Genomic DNA, 18,079 nt, shown 5'->3' with positions numbered 1-18,079 from the left:
AAATGAATTTGACTATTTTTTACGACACCTGTGTAATTTCAGCAATCATTCTGTGCACAATCTATCAACACATTCCCCTGTCTCCTGCAGGTTAGACATAGATCTGCAGAAGACTACTGTCCCTCGCCTCAAGGTTTATCCCTGCAAGATTCAAGGCAGTGGTGTCACTTTGCCAGCAGCTATTGCGCCGTGTCTCCCTCTGTGGCTAAAATTACTCAGGTATTAGAAACCACACAGAAACTTCATAAGGAAACAATTCAGCTCAGCTCAAAATAGTTGCACTGAGAATTTCATCACAATAGGCAGCTGCATTCATGGCACCATATTTTTACTGACTTGTGCTTTTGGTGTCTGCATGTATGTTAGGTAGTGGTGCTTGGTTCCTCCAGGGTCATAGAGGGGCAGGAGTTGACTCTAATCTGCTATGCCGCCTCCAGTAACCCTCCCTGTCCAGATCCGCTTGTGGCTGCGCTTCAGGGAACTCATCACCAGCCAATGTCATCAATTACAGCATAGAGTTTGGTGAACCTTGTGTAAAAAAATATTCTGTATTAACTTTTATTCAGAATTAATTACAGCAACATTTTCTCCTTTGCCCTGTTCGGTCTGAAAAACACTGAATCTGCATCATAATAGCAAAGTGGCCTCTGTGTGCGTGCGTGGGTATGTGCCTGGGTATGTATGGCTTTGATCATGCAGAAACCGAGGAAAGCTGGCATTTGCCCTTTGGTATACTTATGTATTTTGGGTCAAGGATGTATGCTGCAAAAATGGAAAGTTGATAGGACTAACATTTTTGTAGAAATTATCATTTTAGCGAACCAGTAACCATTGTGCTGCAATGCACCATGGGAGTTGGGGGTTTGGGGTTTTAATGTTGTTATTGTGGTTCATGTTAGTTTAACAGTGTTGTTGGTGTAATTGATTTATTGTATTTTTGTAGTTTAATTGGTTTAGTTAGTTTAGTTAAGTGTTATGTTGCCATTACCATGACTGAAAGAGTATTGCTTTTAATGTCTTCTGCCACCATCTCTGTTTGTATTTTTGTAAAAATTAAAAGCACCTGCTTGCAGCAGCAACCGTCTCTGTTTGTGCATGTGAAACATAAAAGCACTGCTTGCAGCAAAATGCAGAAAAAAACATAAAGCTCTGCATGCCTGCGACTGGGGACAGCTCACATTTGCCGTGTGGTATGGTTATGTATTTTGGATTGAGGATGAACGGCGCCAACGGAACATTGACAGGACTAATATTTTGCAGAAAATACAGATATTAGTTAACGTTGCTAATTACATTCTGGGCGAACACGCCATTCCAGCAAGGGATGGTCAATCATCTTTATATCAAAAGCGTGACTAAGCGCTTTTATTTGGTAAGTTCAATGTAAATACATAATATAATTGTAAATACATTAAAATACAAGGAAGAAAGTGAAAACACTAGTTGATCTTGTGGTCCATTCAAAAATGAAATGACAAAATGGAAAGTAATATAATTTATTATTATTAATAATATACTGATAATATAATAATAATAATGATAATGATAAAAATTTACAAATACACTAAGACAATAAATTAACATAAAAAAATTACATAATTAGCAGGAAATAAATGGGTTAAGTTCCTCTTCTAAAAATTTTTGAGGTCTAAGGTTCTGAGAACATTCTGGACTCACACACCATTCCATCTCATTATTACCACCCTTGAAAAATGTCAGCTACCTATTTTATAAACACTACCCAATCTAGAGCCCGTAGATCCCCACGGGAAACCCGCTAGTAGTTATTTTATTTTTAATTACTTGATTTCACAATCCTGTGATGCACATTCATCAAAATGTAAGACTATTGTATCCAGAAGCTGAAAAAGAAGTCAGCAGGTTACAAGCTTTCCTCTTATCTTGTTTGTTTTTGGGCTGCTGATAGTGACAATGTTGAATTCTTTAAGTTAGACATAAAACTCATCTTCCTTTCAATTGTTGTAAGTTTTTTTTTTTTTGGTGGTTTTTTAAACATGTATTGTCCATCGTGTATTGCCTCAGTCAGTTAAGGTTTCAGTCCCATTCTTCTCAAACTTTAGGTTGTATAGGTAAGCATGGATTCTCTTGCTGACAGGAATCTTAAATTGTTTTAACATTTTCACACTACTCATTGGTTTATCACTTTGGGTGAAAACCGTGGTCACATCTTCTTGAATAATTTTATAATGGAGAAATTTGATGATTTATTGTTTCCTCTCTCTGCGATGTATCTCCATGGATGAGATGTGGTGTGGTCTTCACAGATATGTTCTCCTTTTTTTACATTTAAGAGGGGCATTCAAAAGTATTAGACCTAATTTTATCCCAAGGAAATAAATGAAGCGCATCAGTTTTCATTTGGTGGGAAGGTGTTGAGAACCTTCTTGCGTATGAGTGAATTTTTCTTCCCTCCCTCAGAGCACATCAGTCGCTACCAGTCAGCCTTAATGGAATAATTTGAGCAAAGGCATTGCATCAAATTTTGCCAAAACTTTAGTGATACCCAAGTGGAAATCATTCACAAGATTCAACAGGCTTTTGGCCACTTCAAACATGGGCACAGCAGTGCAGAGCAACACCACGTTCTGGACGTTGGTCATGGAAAACTGTCTCGTCACCATCCAAGAACTTGTGGACAAGCTGTGGATAAGCACTGTGTCTGAAAGTCTTGCACCTCCCCAGTCTGCTCAGCAGATTCAGACTTTCCTGACCAAACACAACACTGCTGTGATTCATCAGGTTCCTACTCTCCTGACTTGGCTCCTCTGATTTTTGGCTGTTCCCCAAGATGAAAAAGACACTAAAAGAGACCTTGATTTGAGTCACAAGAAGACATCATGCATAACGTGACAACCCAGCTGGACATCATTCCAAATGAAGGCTTCCAGAAAATACTTCCATCAGTGGCTGGGAGCATTGCAAGAGGACCGGAACTGAGACGGACTCAAATGCAGTGAGGCAGGAAATGATCAATTTAATCTTTATTTAACCAGGTTTGTCCCATTGAGATCGAGACCCCTTTTGCAAGGGAGACCTGGACATGTCTTTAAATGTGGGAGGAAACCAGAGCACCTGGAGGAAACCCACACAAACACTGGGAGAACATGCAAACTCCACACAGAAAGACCACAGGTGGGAATCAAACCTATGACCTTCTTGCTGTGAGGAAACAGTGCTAACCATTAAGCATGCTGCCAAAGAAAAGAACAGTTTATTGTAACAGTACCGATGATATGATGTGGTCTAGACCAGGAGGTGAAGACACTGGAGGACGGGTTGCAGGTGCAGGAAGCCAGGTATCCCAGTGGAGCTAGTGATGGGTACACACTTCACAAAAGACAAAAAAACAAAAAAAAAACAAAAATTATAATAACCAAATAAATCTAAACATGAGAAAAACACAGACAAGGAGCAGGAAGGTTAACCAAGATTAAACTTAAAGTCAGTATTACCACTCTGACAAGGGAAAGATCAGGCGGTGTCCTCCTGTTCAGCTGAGGCTTAAGTAGGATGCCGCTGATTGATGCAGGTGTGCAACAACTTCTGGCAGAGAACACCCCATGTAGCAGACCGAACGTTCTGCCCCTAAAAATGAGTCCGCCTTTTGCATCTGTGCATGCATCATGTCGGACCACAGCAGCACGTCTGAGACGGAGTCTCTTCACCCAAAGCAATCAAATGGATTAATGGGATTATTAACCATTGGATCATAAAGGTAAAAACCTCCTAAATCATTCTAAAGTCGGTTTTAAGCAGAAACAAGGCAAAATCTGTGACACTTTGAAATGTCCGATGCGCAGTGAATGCATCGGCTAGCAGATCATTTAGCTGTGGCGCTCTGATCGCTTCTGCCGCCTTTTTGATGAAATAATGCTGAATTTATGTGGAAATTATTGTTGTACAAAAGCCTCAGATATCTGTGGCTGAAATAGATGATGACTTGAGTGCAGTTTGAAGCAGAAATGAGGTGTTAATCCGTGAACCGCGTCATTAGGGGGACCAATTTTTAGGGGGACCGTTCAGTCTGTGACACCGGGAGGGAGGGGGGGAAAACAAAACAACTATCATTGTAAATTAGTCTTTGATACTGAGACAATAAAAAATCCATAGCAGGCTGAAAGATTTGAGTCATTTTCTAGGGCGAAAATGTGTTTTATGTTAGCTAACACCAAGTTAAGCTATTGCTAACAAAAGTGATTTGCTTACATTCCTAGTTGATATATGAAACTTAAAACCTTTCCTAGTTGGGGTAAGCAACAATTCCATAGATTGCATCGATGCTTATTTAAAAAATAGTTGCCATCTTTAAATGGTGATACCTCAACGTAAGAAAGCCAAACTTAGCTAACTAGCTCTGTGCATGGAGCCTGCTGTTTAACACTCATCGTTATAAACATTGTACTGGAGTACTGGAGTAAGAGTGCTTTGTTGAATAGTCATAAGCAAAAAGCATGGAACGCAAAGTGTAAAAATACTCTTACCTATGAAAGAACCTGTTAAATACATTTCATTGAATTAAGAGAATATGGAGTTTGACAGCATGTGAACCTCATTAGATGAAAGAAAACGATGTCGTCATGAGCGGCTTGTGAAAACACGTGCTGCAACTTCATAGTTCGTACCGAAAAGAATATTGTGCTCCGCTTTCCATCTCTTTCTGTATGTTAATAAGATCAAAGGGAATAAAAGCTGACACAGAAGATGAGCATTATTAAACCATCTCTTTATTCATCTGGAAGCAGCATTTTCATTTGATCTTACAGAAGGCGCCGAGCGTGTGTGAGCTTTAAATGCATCTGAAACAGTGTGAGGTTAATGAAGACCGACGTTTGTGTCCGGTGTCTTTGTTAGACTTTGTGGCTACAGTAATCACAGTAATAAAAGCTTTACTAACCAGATGTGCTGCAGAGGTATGGTTACTATGCAGCAGGTGCAAAATGGTGCTTTGCTCAATTAGTGTGCAATCAGGCGGGTCAAATGAATAAGGTTATCATAAAGCATGCAGCACATCCATTATTTACCACTAATATACTACTAATTTGCTAAAACAATAGTGTGTGGATTGTATATCATCTCTAGTCAAAGACTGCAAATGCCAGAGACCAATGCTGGTGGGTGTGTTTGGTGTTTGCATGGAGATTGTGCAGCAATCAAAATTCCTGGGGGTTCATGTCTCTGACAACTCTGACAACTCCCCCAGTTTTTTTAAGTTCACATCTGCAGCACTTGCACCTCTAAATGTCAAGATCAGCTTTTAATTAATGTATGATAGCTACCTTCTGTTTTCCAGACACTATGAGGGGAAATGTTTTTGCAGCAGATTTTAAATTTAAAATAACACATGACTGACTGCACACCCTGACAGAGATCGTGATGAATACACAGCCAACGGCATTAAGGCGACATTGTTTGACATCAGTTGATGCAATAGTAAGAATTAACCAACAGTTAATTGTGAACTTAGGTGTTTAGTAATCATTTATACTAATGGTGTTTATGTTAGGTAATGCATTAGTAAGCAGTAACAGTGAATTAAGACTTAACTGTTTTCAGTAATCAGTTATTGTTAGTTAGTAGTGCATTAGTCAGCAGTAACTAACAGTGAACAAAGACTTAATTGTGTTTAGTAATCATGTCTTAAAGGCAGACATGGGGTCAAATACTTTGCATTGTATTTAAATACAAATACAATACTTTCGATTTTCAATTACAAATACAAATACTCTGTACTTTTCAAATACAAATACTTTGCGGATGTGTGCGGGTGTTGGCCGACTCATACAAGTATGTTTCACGCACAGGGTTGGGAGGGTTACTTTAAAAATGCATTTTGATACAGTTACTAGTTACCTGTTTGAAAAATGTAGTCAGTAACGTAATCCAAGTACCATAATATTAAAGTAATGTAATTTTACTTTCAATTACTTCTGGATTACTCCAATATCAAATATGGTAATACAGACAAAAGAAACTAAATATAAATAGTCTTGACCACATAATACAGTTTATTACGCAAAAAACAGTTTCTTTTACATGGCATGCTGTTTTACTTCACATTATGAATTAAGAGCACCACAATATTGTTTTAAATTTTCAACAAAAAATGGTAAACAAATGAAGGATAATGAAAAGTCAGGCGGTGTGTGTGATTAAAAGTGGCTTGCCGAACAATATACAAAACAAAAAATTCTGCTACTTGTTCAGTAAACATAAAATTATCTTACTTTAGTCTTTCACATAGCATTCGCACCATGTTTAACATATCAGTCCACTTATTGAACTTTCAAAATAAGAACAACAGCATAATGAAAACCATTAAGTAAATACTGTCAGTAAGGAGGCGTGGTCGCCATTTTAATTCCGGGCACGTTAGTGATGTGCGTGCATAGAAGTTCAAGAAACAGGTGGAACATGCCGGAAAGCTGCACATGTTGGCAAAGCCACAAACGGAGGAACAAGGGAGACAATATTTCCTTCCATAAGTAGGTGGTTTTGGTTCTTGTCACTTTGTCCATGATATTTGGATGACAAACAGCTGTATGTCTCCTGGCGTACCTGTGTCGCCCGATGACACGGACCATTAACTCTTCACTTATGTCTAGTTGATATTTCCACTGCTAGACCAATGTCTAGTTAAAATACTTGTCGTTAGTGATTAAAATTGTTCGATAAGACTGGAGATTTTTTAAAATTTGCACCTTAAAATAATGACATTATAATGACCTGCGCTGTCCCGCTCACAGTCACACCCACACATAGAGATGTGTACCCACATCACTGACTTCATGAATGAAACTCGGTCAATAAAGGATAATTGTGTAAAAATATAATATGTATATAAATGTATTGTAATGGTTTTAGGAGCCTCGCTGCCTTGAACAGCAGCTGCAGCAGGACGCCTCAGCTCAGCAGCTTGAACAGTACAGATCCGTGTAACTTTCAACACTAATATTTGGGAATGTGTGTGTGTCAGAGTAAGTTTAATACTTTCCTGACATAATTTAATGTAATTTAATTTTACTGGCTCGATATCCAGGTCAAAATGGCATTTTTAACATGTATTTTGCGAGCATTTTTCTGAGTGTGTTCAGTCGCGGATCTCCATTGAAAATGCATTAACATCCAGGTACTTCATCAATATTTTGCCCGGTTAGGAGACGTCATGTCGCTGTTCATGAAGGGACGTTTTCGTTTCAAAGAAAAAATATATACAGATATATACAGATCTCTGCTCCCCTCCACAGCATGTCTTTTTCCTGGTTCTCTCCCTCAGCCCCAACCAGTCTCAGCAGAAGACTGCCCCTCCCTGAGCCTGGTTCTGCTGGAGGATTCTTCCTGTTAAAAGGGAGTTTTTCCTTCCCACTGTCACCAAGTGCTTGCTCACAGGGGGTCGTTTTGACCGTTGGGGTTTTCCGTAATTATTGTATGGTTTGCCTTACAATATAAAGCGCCTTGGGGCAACTGTTGTTGTGATTTGGCGCTATATAAATAAAACTGATTTGATTTGATATATGGCACAGATAACTGTAACAATTGTTAATTTCTGGAAAGAAGACCAAAGTTGGCACAAATACTCCTAGACATTACTCTTTTGAAAAAAACTGAGTAGCCACTTGAATTTTCAATAGGCGGGCCAGGTAGGGGTCAATTGAAGAATTACACAGGGGTCAAAATTTTTAAAATGCTCCAATCATATGAAAGCTATACCACATTATTTGTCTGATCACAACGATACCAAAAAGGTATAGTTTGGACTCCAGGGATGCCCACCAGAAGCGCTGCCGGACCACTGCCACGGTCCTACGCACCCCTGGGTGGCAGGAGAGCTTGGACCCGTGACAGAAGTCCAGGACGGCAGCCCTGGCTTCTGGTGGGACGTATAGTCTTTTCTTCGCCCTGGTCCGTGATCCGGGCTCCGTGCCAGGGCCTCCCGGACGGTCCTTCTCCACGTCCCAGGTAAGGGTGGCCACGATAGTGGACTCCGGTACGATGGGTTCCGGTGGATCCAACAGCTCGGTCTTGACTTCGTGTTCATGCACCCGGACAAGGCCATCCGACCTCTGGTTTTTGGTCCCGGGGCGGTAGGTGATCTGGAAGTCAAAACGGCCGAAGAACAGTGACCAGCGGGCTTGCCTGGGGTTCAGTCGCCTGGCGGTCCTGATATACTCCAGGTTCCAGTGGTCAGTAAAACCATGAAAGGCACTGACGCTCCCTCCAGCAGGTGTTCTCCACTCCTCAAGAGCCTCTTTCACTGCTAGGAGTTCTCGATTGCCCACGTCATAGTTCCGCTCTGCTGGGTCACCTGCGGGAGAAATAGGCACACGGGTGAAGAACCTTATCGGTCTCTCCGCTCTGGGATAGCACAGCTCCTATCCCTGAGTCAGAGGCGTCCACTTCAACCACAAACTGGCGACTGGGATCGGGCTGCACCAAGACGGGTGCAGTCGAGAAGCGCTGTTTCAACTCCCTGAACGCGGCATCGCTCCGATCCGACCAGGGAAGGGAACTTTTGGTGAGGTCAGGGCTGTCAGGGGGCTAACTACCTGACTATACCCCTTAATGAACCTCCTGTAAAATTTGCGAAGCGAGGAACTGTTGCAGCTTCCTCTGGCTCGTAGGTTGGGGCCAGTCTCTCACCGCCGCGACCTTGGCCGGATCCGGGGCGACGGAGTTGGAGGAGATGATAAACCCCAGGAAGGACAAAGAGGTGTGGTGAAACTCACACTTCTCGCCCTTCACAAACAGCCGGTTTCTCCAACAACCGCTGCAGGACCTGACGTACATGCCGTACATGAGTCTCAGGGTCCGGAGAAAAAATGAGTATATGGTCCAGATACACGAAGACGAATTGGTGCTGGAAGTCCCGCAAGATGTCATTTACCAAAGCTTGGAACGTTGCGGGGGCGTTAGTGAGGCTGAACGGCATGACCTAACGGGGTGTTAAATGCCGTCTTCCACTCGTCTCCCTTCCGGACCCGAACTAGATGATATGCGTTCCTAAGATCCAGCTTTCTGAATATTTTGGCTCCATGCAGGGGGGTGAACACTGAATCCAACAAAGGCAACGGGTATCGGTTGCGAACCGTGATCTCGTTCAGCCCCCGATAATCAATGCATGGATGAAGACCGCCATCTTTCTTGCCCACAAAAAAGAAACCTGCTCCCATGGGGGGGTGGAGTTCCGGATCAGCCCGGCAGCTAAGGAGTCCCGGATGTAGGTCTCCATCGATTTGCGCTCAGGTCATGAGAAGTTGTACAGCCTGCTGGATGGGAACTCCACGCCTGGAATCAAATCGATGGCGCAATCGTATGGACGGTGCGGGGGAAGGGTGAGTGCCCGATCCTTGCTGAAAACGTCAGCAAGATCGTGGTACTCAACCGGCACCGCCGACAGATTGGGAGGGACTTTGACCTGCTCCTTAGCCTGGGAACCGGGGGGGACCGAGGATCCTAAACACACCCGATGGCAGGTCTCGCTCCACTGTACCACCACCCCGGACGGCCAATCAATCCGGGGATTGTGTTTAGCATCCACGGGAAGCCCAAAATCACGCGGGAGGTAGAAGGAGTCACAAAAAAACTTGATCTCCTCCCGATGATTCCTAGACACCACCAGAGTTACAGGTGGTGTCTTGTGCATGATTAAAGGGAGAAGGGTGCCATCTAGTGCCTGCACCTGCAATGGCGAAGGAAGCACCACCAGAGGGAGCCCTACCTCCCTTGCCCATCTGCTGTCTAGCAGATTCCCTTCGGACCCCGTGTCCACCAGTGCTGGGGCTTGAAGGGTTAAATCCCCGCTCAGGATTGTGACTGGGAGTCGTGTGGCGATATGTGTGTGTCCCACGTGAATGTTATGACCCCCCCTTAGCCCAGTCTCTAAGGGCGGGTGTTGTCGTTTTGGCCGTTTGGGGCAGTTTTTCTGTATGTGCTCTTTGAGCTGCAGAGAAAACACTCCCCGTGGACCAGCCTCCTCATTCTGTCAGCTGTTCTCATTTTGGCCCTGTGCGTTTCCCTAGCAACGTCAGCAGGGGGAGCTGTTGCCCCACGGAGCGCTGCGGCTGTGGAGCGTGGGGAGGGCGGAACCTTTTTGAACCCGGAAGGGAGAGGGATGGCGCGTGCCCGGCCACGTCCTTCACCTCGCTCCCGACGGCGTTCCTCCAACCGATTGTCTAACCGTATAATGAGATCGATAAGCCCATCTAAATCCCGCGGTTCTTCCTTAGCTACCAGGTGCTCCTTCAGGACCGACGACAGTCCGTTTACGAAGGACCTCGCAGCCACGATGCGGAAGTCGACTGCATATTCGGCTGCGCGCCGGCGCCCCTGTCGCATTGACAGCAGCACTGTTGAAGCGGTCTCTCCTCTGTTAGGGTGATCAAACACTGTTCTGAACTCCCTCACAAACCCAGTATACGTATGAAGGAGCCGTGAATTTTGCTCCCAAAGCGCTGTAGCCCAAGCGCGTGCCTCTCCTCGAAGCAGATTAATTACATAAGCTACTTTACTAGCATCAGACGCATACATGACGGGACGTTGTGCAAAGACGAGCGAACACTGCATGAGAAATTACGCGCACGTCTCCACACAACCTCCGTACGGCTCTGGAGGGCTTATGTATGCTTCAGGGGATGGTGGGAGGGGTTGTTGAACGACCACTGGAACGTTCATATCTTGCACAGGGTCGGCAGGAGAGGAGTTGCAGCAGCGCCCTGAGCGCTCGCTGCCACCTGTGCAGAGAGAGCCTCCACCCTACGGTTCAGGAGGATGTTTTGCTCGGTCATCTGATCCAACCGAGCCGTAAAGGCAGTGAGGATGTGCTGCAACTCACCAATCACGCCTCCTGCAGACGCCTGTGCACCCTGCTCTCCCATTGGTCGTACAATCGCTGGGTGACGCCCCTCGGAGTCCATGACGATGGCCGAGATATCCTGTTGGGAAAGTGTAGTGACACGGACCCACAACAGGGGGCGCAAATGAACGGACAATAGAGGGAGTTAAATTTGAACACTTTACTGTTGTGAATGTCACAACCACACACAGCAGATTATAGAATAAATACAAGTCAATGGATAAAGGTGTCGTGTGGGCAGGCTCGACGATAGGAGACGTCCATCCGTCTGGAGATGAACCGGAACCACACGATTTCCACCGCCACCGAACCCGAAGAATACTGGAGCCGCCAGGTCCCGAATTCCCCAGGTGGCCACCGTCTCAGCGTGTCAGATCTGGTACTGCTGGCGAAGAGCAAAGACAGTCAAGTGTGGGTGTGTGTACACCCCGTAACAACAACGGTGGGAATTCCACCTCCACCTCTAACACACACTCGTGCAGCGTCTGAGTACCACTTATCTGGTGGGACGTAGAACGAAACAGTCGCGGCCCACACCGGTCCTATGGGTAGACAGCTGCAACAAAGTAGCTCTTGAAATCAATTAGTACAATACGCAGGCAGAGAAGTTACCTCCAAGAAGTACGATATCTCGGCGACGTGGTGGAGGTGTCATCCTGCTTTTATCCGGGGTGAAGTGCAGATGATCGGTGACAGCTGTCATAGTTGATGAGTGACAGCTGTCACCTCGGCTGTTCCTGTAAGGCGGCAGCGCCCCCTCGTGCCTGAAGCCCGCACTTCAGGCAGGGCGCCCTCTGGTGGTGGGCCAGCAGTACCTCCTCTTCTGGCGGCCCACACAACAGACTATCTATGACTGAATGTTATGGAGTTACGGTGTAAAAACAACAAGATTCAAGATTAGTTTATTTGCCATTTGTAGTTAAAAACCACATAGGAAATGAATGTGCAAAAAGCTCAGTGTGTCACACACAAAGAAAACAGCATTGGACAGACATAGAAGAAATAATCACATAAAGACACACTGACACTGTGAAATAAGAAGTACAGAGATCAAGTTAAAAGTTAAGATCAGATAAATAAAATAAGATAAGGTGCTGTAATCAGGCTTAAAGTGCACTGTTCAGGCTGATCACAGCTTTTGGGAAGAATAGGGTTGCCAACTCTCTGAAAATAAATAAGGGACACCTCACCGCCAGGGCCGACCGACCATTGCCTTCACCCTTCCCAGTGTCTGTGTGAAATGATTTTTAACCATTTGACTGTTGACTTGACCCTGAATTTAAGTAGATGCATACATGCATTTGTTCTGATATGAACACGTGGAAAACAAATTATTATTTATCAATTTATTTTTAGTGCAAAATAAATTTTCACTCACAATTTCAATATGAGCATTCTGTCCTGCTTCAAAGCATAAAATAAATAAAAAAAAAATTTAAAAATAAATCTCTCTGTAGTGCTATTGCTTAACTTAAAATTGTATAAATTAACAAAAAAAAACAATTGAAAATTTGCATCATCCAAAACAATGTAACAGTGCAAAACAATGTAACAGTGCACATTTAGTGTAATAAAAAGTGCAAAAAATAAAGTCTGAAAAGTAAACAATACTTACAATACTTATAGCTGTTGTCGCGCACCTTTTCCACCCAGCGAGTAGTAACAACGTTATAGACATTGCTGTCCGTAGGCATATCTGCAGTGCCAGTGTCTGCGTCTGCATCGATATCAGCCATGCTGCTTTGTTATTGTCGTCCAGCGACCGTTGTCGGCTCATGACGTCGGTATCTTCTTGCGAGCTGCATGTCCCTCGACCAATGAGATAAGAGTGAGGCTGGGATCAAATTTACCGTAAGTTTCCATATAAAGCACCAGTCAATTCCATTGACATTTTACAGACTTTTTGATTCTCACAGAAATACGGGACAAACTGCGTCCCGTTTCAGGTCAATACGGAACGCACACTTTTATTTCCAAATAAGGGACGATTCCGTTTTTCAAGGGACGGTTGGCAACCCTAGGGAAGAAGCTCCTTGCATGACGAGAGGTCTTACACCTAATAGAGCAGTACCTTCTTCCAGAGGGAAGAAGCTCAAACGTGTCTCTTCCAGGGTGGCCAGAAGGATCATTTATGATCTGAAGAGCTCAGTTTAGGAGTCTACTTTTGTACAGAGCCTCCAGCACAGGCAGGTCACAGTTCACAGTTTTTTGGCCGAGCAGACCACCTTATATAGTAGGGATGTGAATCGTACAACAACTCACGATTCAATTCGATTCCGATTCTTGGGGTGACGATTCGATTCAGAATCGATTTTCGATTCAAAGAGCTCTGAGAAGTAGTTATATAACTTTAAAATGTTTATGTTTAAGAAAATGCAGCTTTACAAGGTTAATCAAGTGATTCTAGATGTAAATTTACTTATCTGCTTTGCTCGTTCGGAGTTGGCTGGCAGGTTAGCGAAGCGCTGGTCAGTAGTCGGCAGAGACCGCTGCTCCCCTCTTTTAGCTCCGGGTGATAGTGTAGCATGTGGGCTTGCGGATTTGAAGTGTTTCTGAAGTACTTGACTTTCATTTTGCAGATTCTGCACACTGCATGAGTCATGTCAAGCTCCTTCTTACACAGCAAATAATAAAATCCAAATTGCGCCCAAACGTTTGCCTTCAGCAAAGACGGTGCTGGCTGAATTAGCTCTTCGTCCGCCATGCTAAGCTACAGCCACTGAACTCTGCAGCGCACGAGTGTTTGAAGCACGCCGGACCACCCCCCCTCGCGGGGACGCTGTAGTACGGAAGCCGTTGCCTGACAAACAGTACACGCAGCGAGTAAGCAAGATTATGTTTAAAAAATGCTTTTAAAAAATCGATTCTTGGACATTATGGATCGATTCAGAATCGTAATAAATAAGAATCGCGATTCGGACGTGAATCGATTTTTTCCGACACCCCTATTATACGAGGTCTGTCAATAAAGTAACGGCCCTTTTTATTTTTTTCAAAAACTATATGGATTTGAATCACGTGCAATTACATCAGCCAACCTTGAACCCTCGTGCACATGCGTGAGTTTTTTCACGCCTGTCGGTTGCGTCATTTGCCTGTGGGCAGGCTTTGAGTGAGCACTGGTCCACCCCTCTCGTCTTTTTTTTCATTGTTCAGGAATGGCTCAGAGACTGCCGCTTTGCTTGATCAAAATTTTTTCAAAAACTGTGAGGCACATCCGAGTGGACACCATTCGAGAAATTCAGCTGGTTTTCGGTGAAAATTTTAACAGCTGATGAGAGATTATGGAGTGTTACTGTCGCTTTAAGGACTCCCCACGGAGCCGCAGGGCGCGCTGCGCCCCGAGCCGCTGTCGTCTGCCTGTTTCGAGCTGAAAACTTCCAAATTTAAGCCTCTGTTGAAAAACACTTCCATTGGAAGCCTTAAGGACAAGTTCGAACATGCCCTGCTGTTAAACAATTTCTCAGATACTCACTCAACTGAAAGCCACCAAAAGCCGCCTAGATTTTACAAATGGTTATCAACACGGAGGTGTTTTCCCTGTGGCGGGCGCGCCGCGCCGGCTGTGAGCCGACACGCCAATCCGTCCGCACGTCTTTCATTAAAAAAAATCTCCTTTAACAGTGGAATGTCCGGATAAACTGCTGATTCCGACCTCTTCTGAAAGTTCTCTGTTCTCTCACGATGTCCTGGGTCAACAAATTTGGAGGTTTTCAGCTTGAAACAGGATGACGACGTCGCCTCGGAGCACTGCGCGACGTCCCGCTCCGTGGGAAGTCCTTACAGCGATAGAAACAATCCAAAATCTCTCATCAGCTGTTAAAATTTTCACAGAAAACCAGCTGAATTTCTCAAATGGTGTCCACTCAGATGTGCCTCACAGTTTTTGAAAAAATTTGATCAAGCACAGCGCCAGTCTCTCAGCAACTTCTCAGACAATGAAAATCTGATGAGAGGGCTGGACCACTCCTTCCACAAGACGTGCTCACAGGTGAATGACGTCACCGACAGGCGTGAAAAAACTCATGCATGCGCACGAGGGTTCAAGCTTGGCTGATGTAATCACACGTGATTCAAATCCATATGTTTTTTTTTTATAAAACTGTCGGTTTCTTTTCTAATAGACCTCGTACATAAAGGACTACGTCTGCCTGTCTGTCTGTCTGTCCAGGATAAACTCCCAAACTATAATATGTAGCCCTAAAACTATATATATTCTGAATCCTCATGACATGGGGAACAAACTGGTACCATTTTTTTTAAAGTTGAACTGAAAATTACCCCCAAAATAGCCATTTATGTAAGACCATACAGTGTTGAACCATGTGCTTTTCATGCGGCCACTTCTGTCTGTCTTTCTGTCTGTCTTAACGCCCTGCCATTTTAAGCATTTTTTTTAATGTAGATGTAAATTAATATTCAAAGTTTTCAGATAGTTGATAGTAGGGCTGTACAACATGGCCAAATTATTGTACCTCAATATTGTTATGTAAATGTCACTTATATACATGCTGTCCATATTCTTGAGCCGCTTAGGTATGGAGCTAAATCCAGGCCAAAAGTTTTGTAATCTGAAAATAAAAAAAGATTGAAAAAATTAATTTTGAAACTGAAAATTCAGTGTTTGTTCCATGAGATAAAAAAACTTTTCAACTGACTATCCCTGGTTCTCAAGACCAGGCACCTAAGTGGCTCTACTCTCTTTTTTTTTTAAAGATATTTCAGTGTACCTTAGTAAACACTAGTAGAGTTCCACCTTAGATATGGAATGTATAATAGAAGATATACCTTACTGAATTATCATATCAATATGATATACGATATGACTACAACCCCTGGCAAAAATTATGGAATCACCGGCCTCAGAGGATGTTCATTCAGTTGTTTAATTTTGTAGAAAAAAAGCAGATCACAGACATGACACAAAACTAAAGTAATTTCAAATGGCATCTTTCTGGCTTTAAGAAACACTATAAGAAATCAAGAAAAAAAGATTGTGGCAGTCAGTAACGGTTACTTTTTTAGACCAAGCACAGGAAAAAAATATGGAATCACTCAATTCTGAGGAAAAAAATTATGGAATCACCCTGTAAACAAAACAGTAATAATGCCACACTCATTTTGCACTCATCATAAGGTTAGGATACTGTGCCCGCCAGAAGTATTGGAACACTTGGAATTTCACACATTTTAATTTGTTTATGCCATTTTAAATACAAGAAATACAAAATAATAATAATAATAATAATAAAGAATACAAATTTCTAAAATTATCTTCCTCAAACTGAAAGCAAATCTCTAAAACCTGATAAAACCTGTAAATAAGAATCAGCTTTATTGCCAGTTTTCTTTAGACAAGTCAGGGGATGGAAACATGAACATTTCCAAGTCACTGAATAGGTCTTGTACATTATTTACATCAATTATGAAGAAATACAAAAGTTTCTTTCACCAAAACATCCAATCCAGACTTTCATCTCAAATGTACTTTCTGTTAAATTGTAGCTGAACTTTCAGGTCTTCTTTTTAAGAAAATCCTCCTCTACACCACTTCATCAGGAAGCTGGATTTTATATTTTAATTAATTTATATCAGTTTTGCTTTCAGTTTGAGTTTAAGGAAGATAATTTTAGAAAAAAAATGTATTTTAAATGGAATAAACAAATTAAAATGTGAGAAATACCAAGTGTTCCAATACTTTTGAGGGCAACTGATAAACACTGAGGAGCAGCATATTACATCTCATATATAGTGCAGCAGATAAGAGAATATTTAGAGTGGAATCCTGCAAATGGTAATACAAATATCAAATTTGGCACAAATAATCCATAGACATTAACTCTTAAAAAAAAAAAAAACTGATTAGCCACTTGAATTTTCAATAGCAGCCAAGTAGGGGTCAGGTGAAGAATTACACAGGGTTCAAAATTAAAAGATGCTCCAATCATATAGAAAACTAACCACATTATTTGCCTGATCATAAAGATTCAAAAAGGTATAGTTTGGACAATCTGTGACTGAATATTATGGAGTTGTGAGGTAAAAGCAGCAAGAATGGTGACAAAGGTCAGTTTCAGTTTGTACATGGGCCAAAAGTTAAAGTTGCTCCATTAATTTTGCTCCAGTTGTATTTGTGCTGAATTTGATCCTTGTATCACCATTTGAAGGATTGTTTCAGTTATCTGCTGCACCAATAAGCCAACAGAGCATGAACCAGCTGCTGTCTGTTAGCTTAAACATGTGTATATAAAGCAAACCGAATTAAAGGAGAAATGCTGCTTTTAACAACCTGGATCTCATTTCTGACATAAAATACGGTTGTTTACTCACCAATATAAGTTTGGTGTCATTAGAAGTCCATAGTTCAAAAAGCGTGTTCAGTTCAAATCTGGAGCAAACATTTTTCTTCTTCTACTTAGGTGGATTAGAACTTTTTGTGGTACACAACAGAAACTACTGGACAGGGGGAACCTATGTGACTCATTGATTTGAAAATGCAGATCTTTCAACCAGATGTGTGGTGCCGTGACATGTCAGTCATCTGTGTCCAATCAGACTTCAGGGGAGTCCAGTGAAACCCTAGCCTCCGCTCTTGCTCCACCCATGCCAGGAAGTGTTCAACATTGGACATTTCCAGTTTCACTGTGACTGAGAATTTGGCACTTCCTGTTTGAGTGTGAGCTTGCCACTGAGCTCCCGCGAGATTCCATGGGATCTCGTCTATCAATCCAGCAAGTGTTTGATATTTGAACATTTCCTGTTTTACTGTGGATATGAATTTTGGCAGTTCCTGTTTAGGACGCCCTGTACCATGAGTGAGCTTCACGCCACTGCACAACGCTTTGCTCATATATAAAATGTGATAAATTGCGTGGCTTTACAAACTTTTGTGCATTGGGTGAAGAACATTTTATGAGTGATTTACTAAGAATAACTGCGAACATGCTAACATACAGATGCAATTTAAGTCCCTGAAACTGCTTTCAGCCTTGACAAATCATGCTGCATGTGCAAACCTGACCTATTTAAAAGATCAACACCCACAATATTGTGGACTCAGGTGGACACACCCCAAAGTGGATATGCATGAAGGCAAACCTGTTCAATGGATTATACATTCTATTTTGTGCACTGGAGAGATGGAATCATTAGGGTGCAGTTAGTAATTCAGTATGTAGTTTTTTGTGTGAGCTATAACATTTCCTCTTT

The 18,079-nt window shown here is 42.7% G+C and overlaps 1 protein-coding gene across 1 annotated transcript in view; it reads left to right on the top strand.

Annotated features, from left to right (window-relative positions):
* nphs1 (NPHS1 adhesion molecule, nephrin) overlaps positions 1–18,079 on the top strand; it is a 155,882-nt gene that overhangs the window by 105,944 nt on the left and 31,859 nt on the right. Inside the window, 1 exon segment of the mRNA XM_034173673.1 lies at positions 91–219. Within this exon segment, the coding sequence (XP_034029564.1) occupies positions 91–219 (129 nt within the window).

The sequence above is a fragment of the Thalassophryne amazonica genome, chromosome 7, assembly GCF_902500255.1.
Source record: "Thalassophryne amazonica chromosome 7, fThaAma1.1, whole genome shotgun sequence".
Taxonomy (NCBI): domain Eukaryota; kingdom Metazoa; phylum Chordata; class Actinopteri; order Batrachoidiformes; family Batrachoididae; genus Thalassophryne; species Thalassophryne amazonica.
The sequence above is the reverse complement of the archived record's forward strand: the minus strand, read 5'-3'. Positions and strand labels throughout refer to the sequence as shown.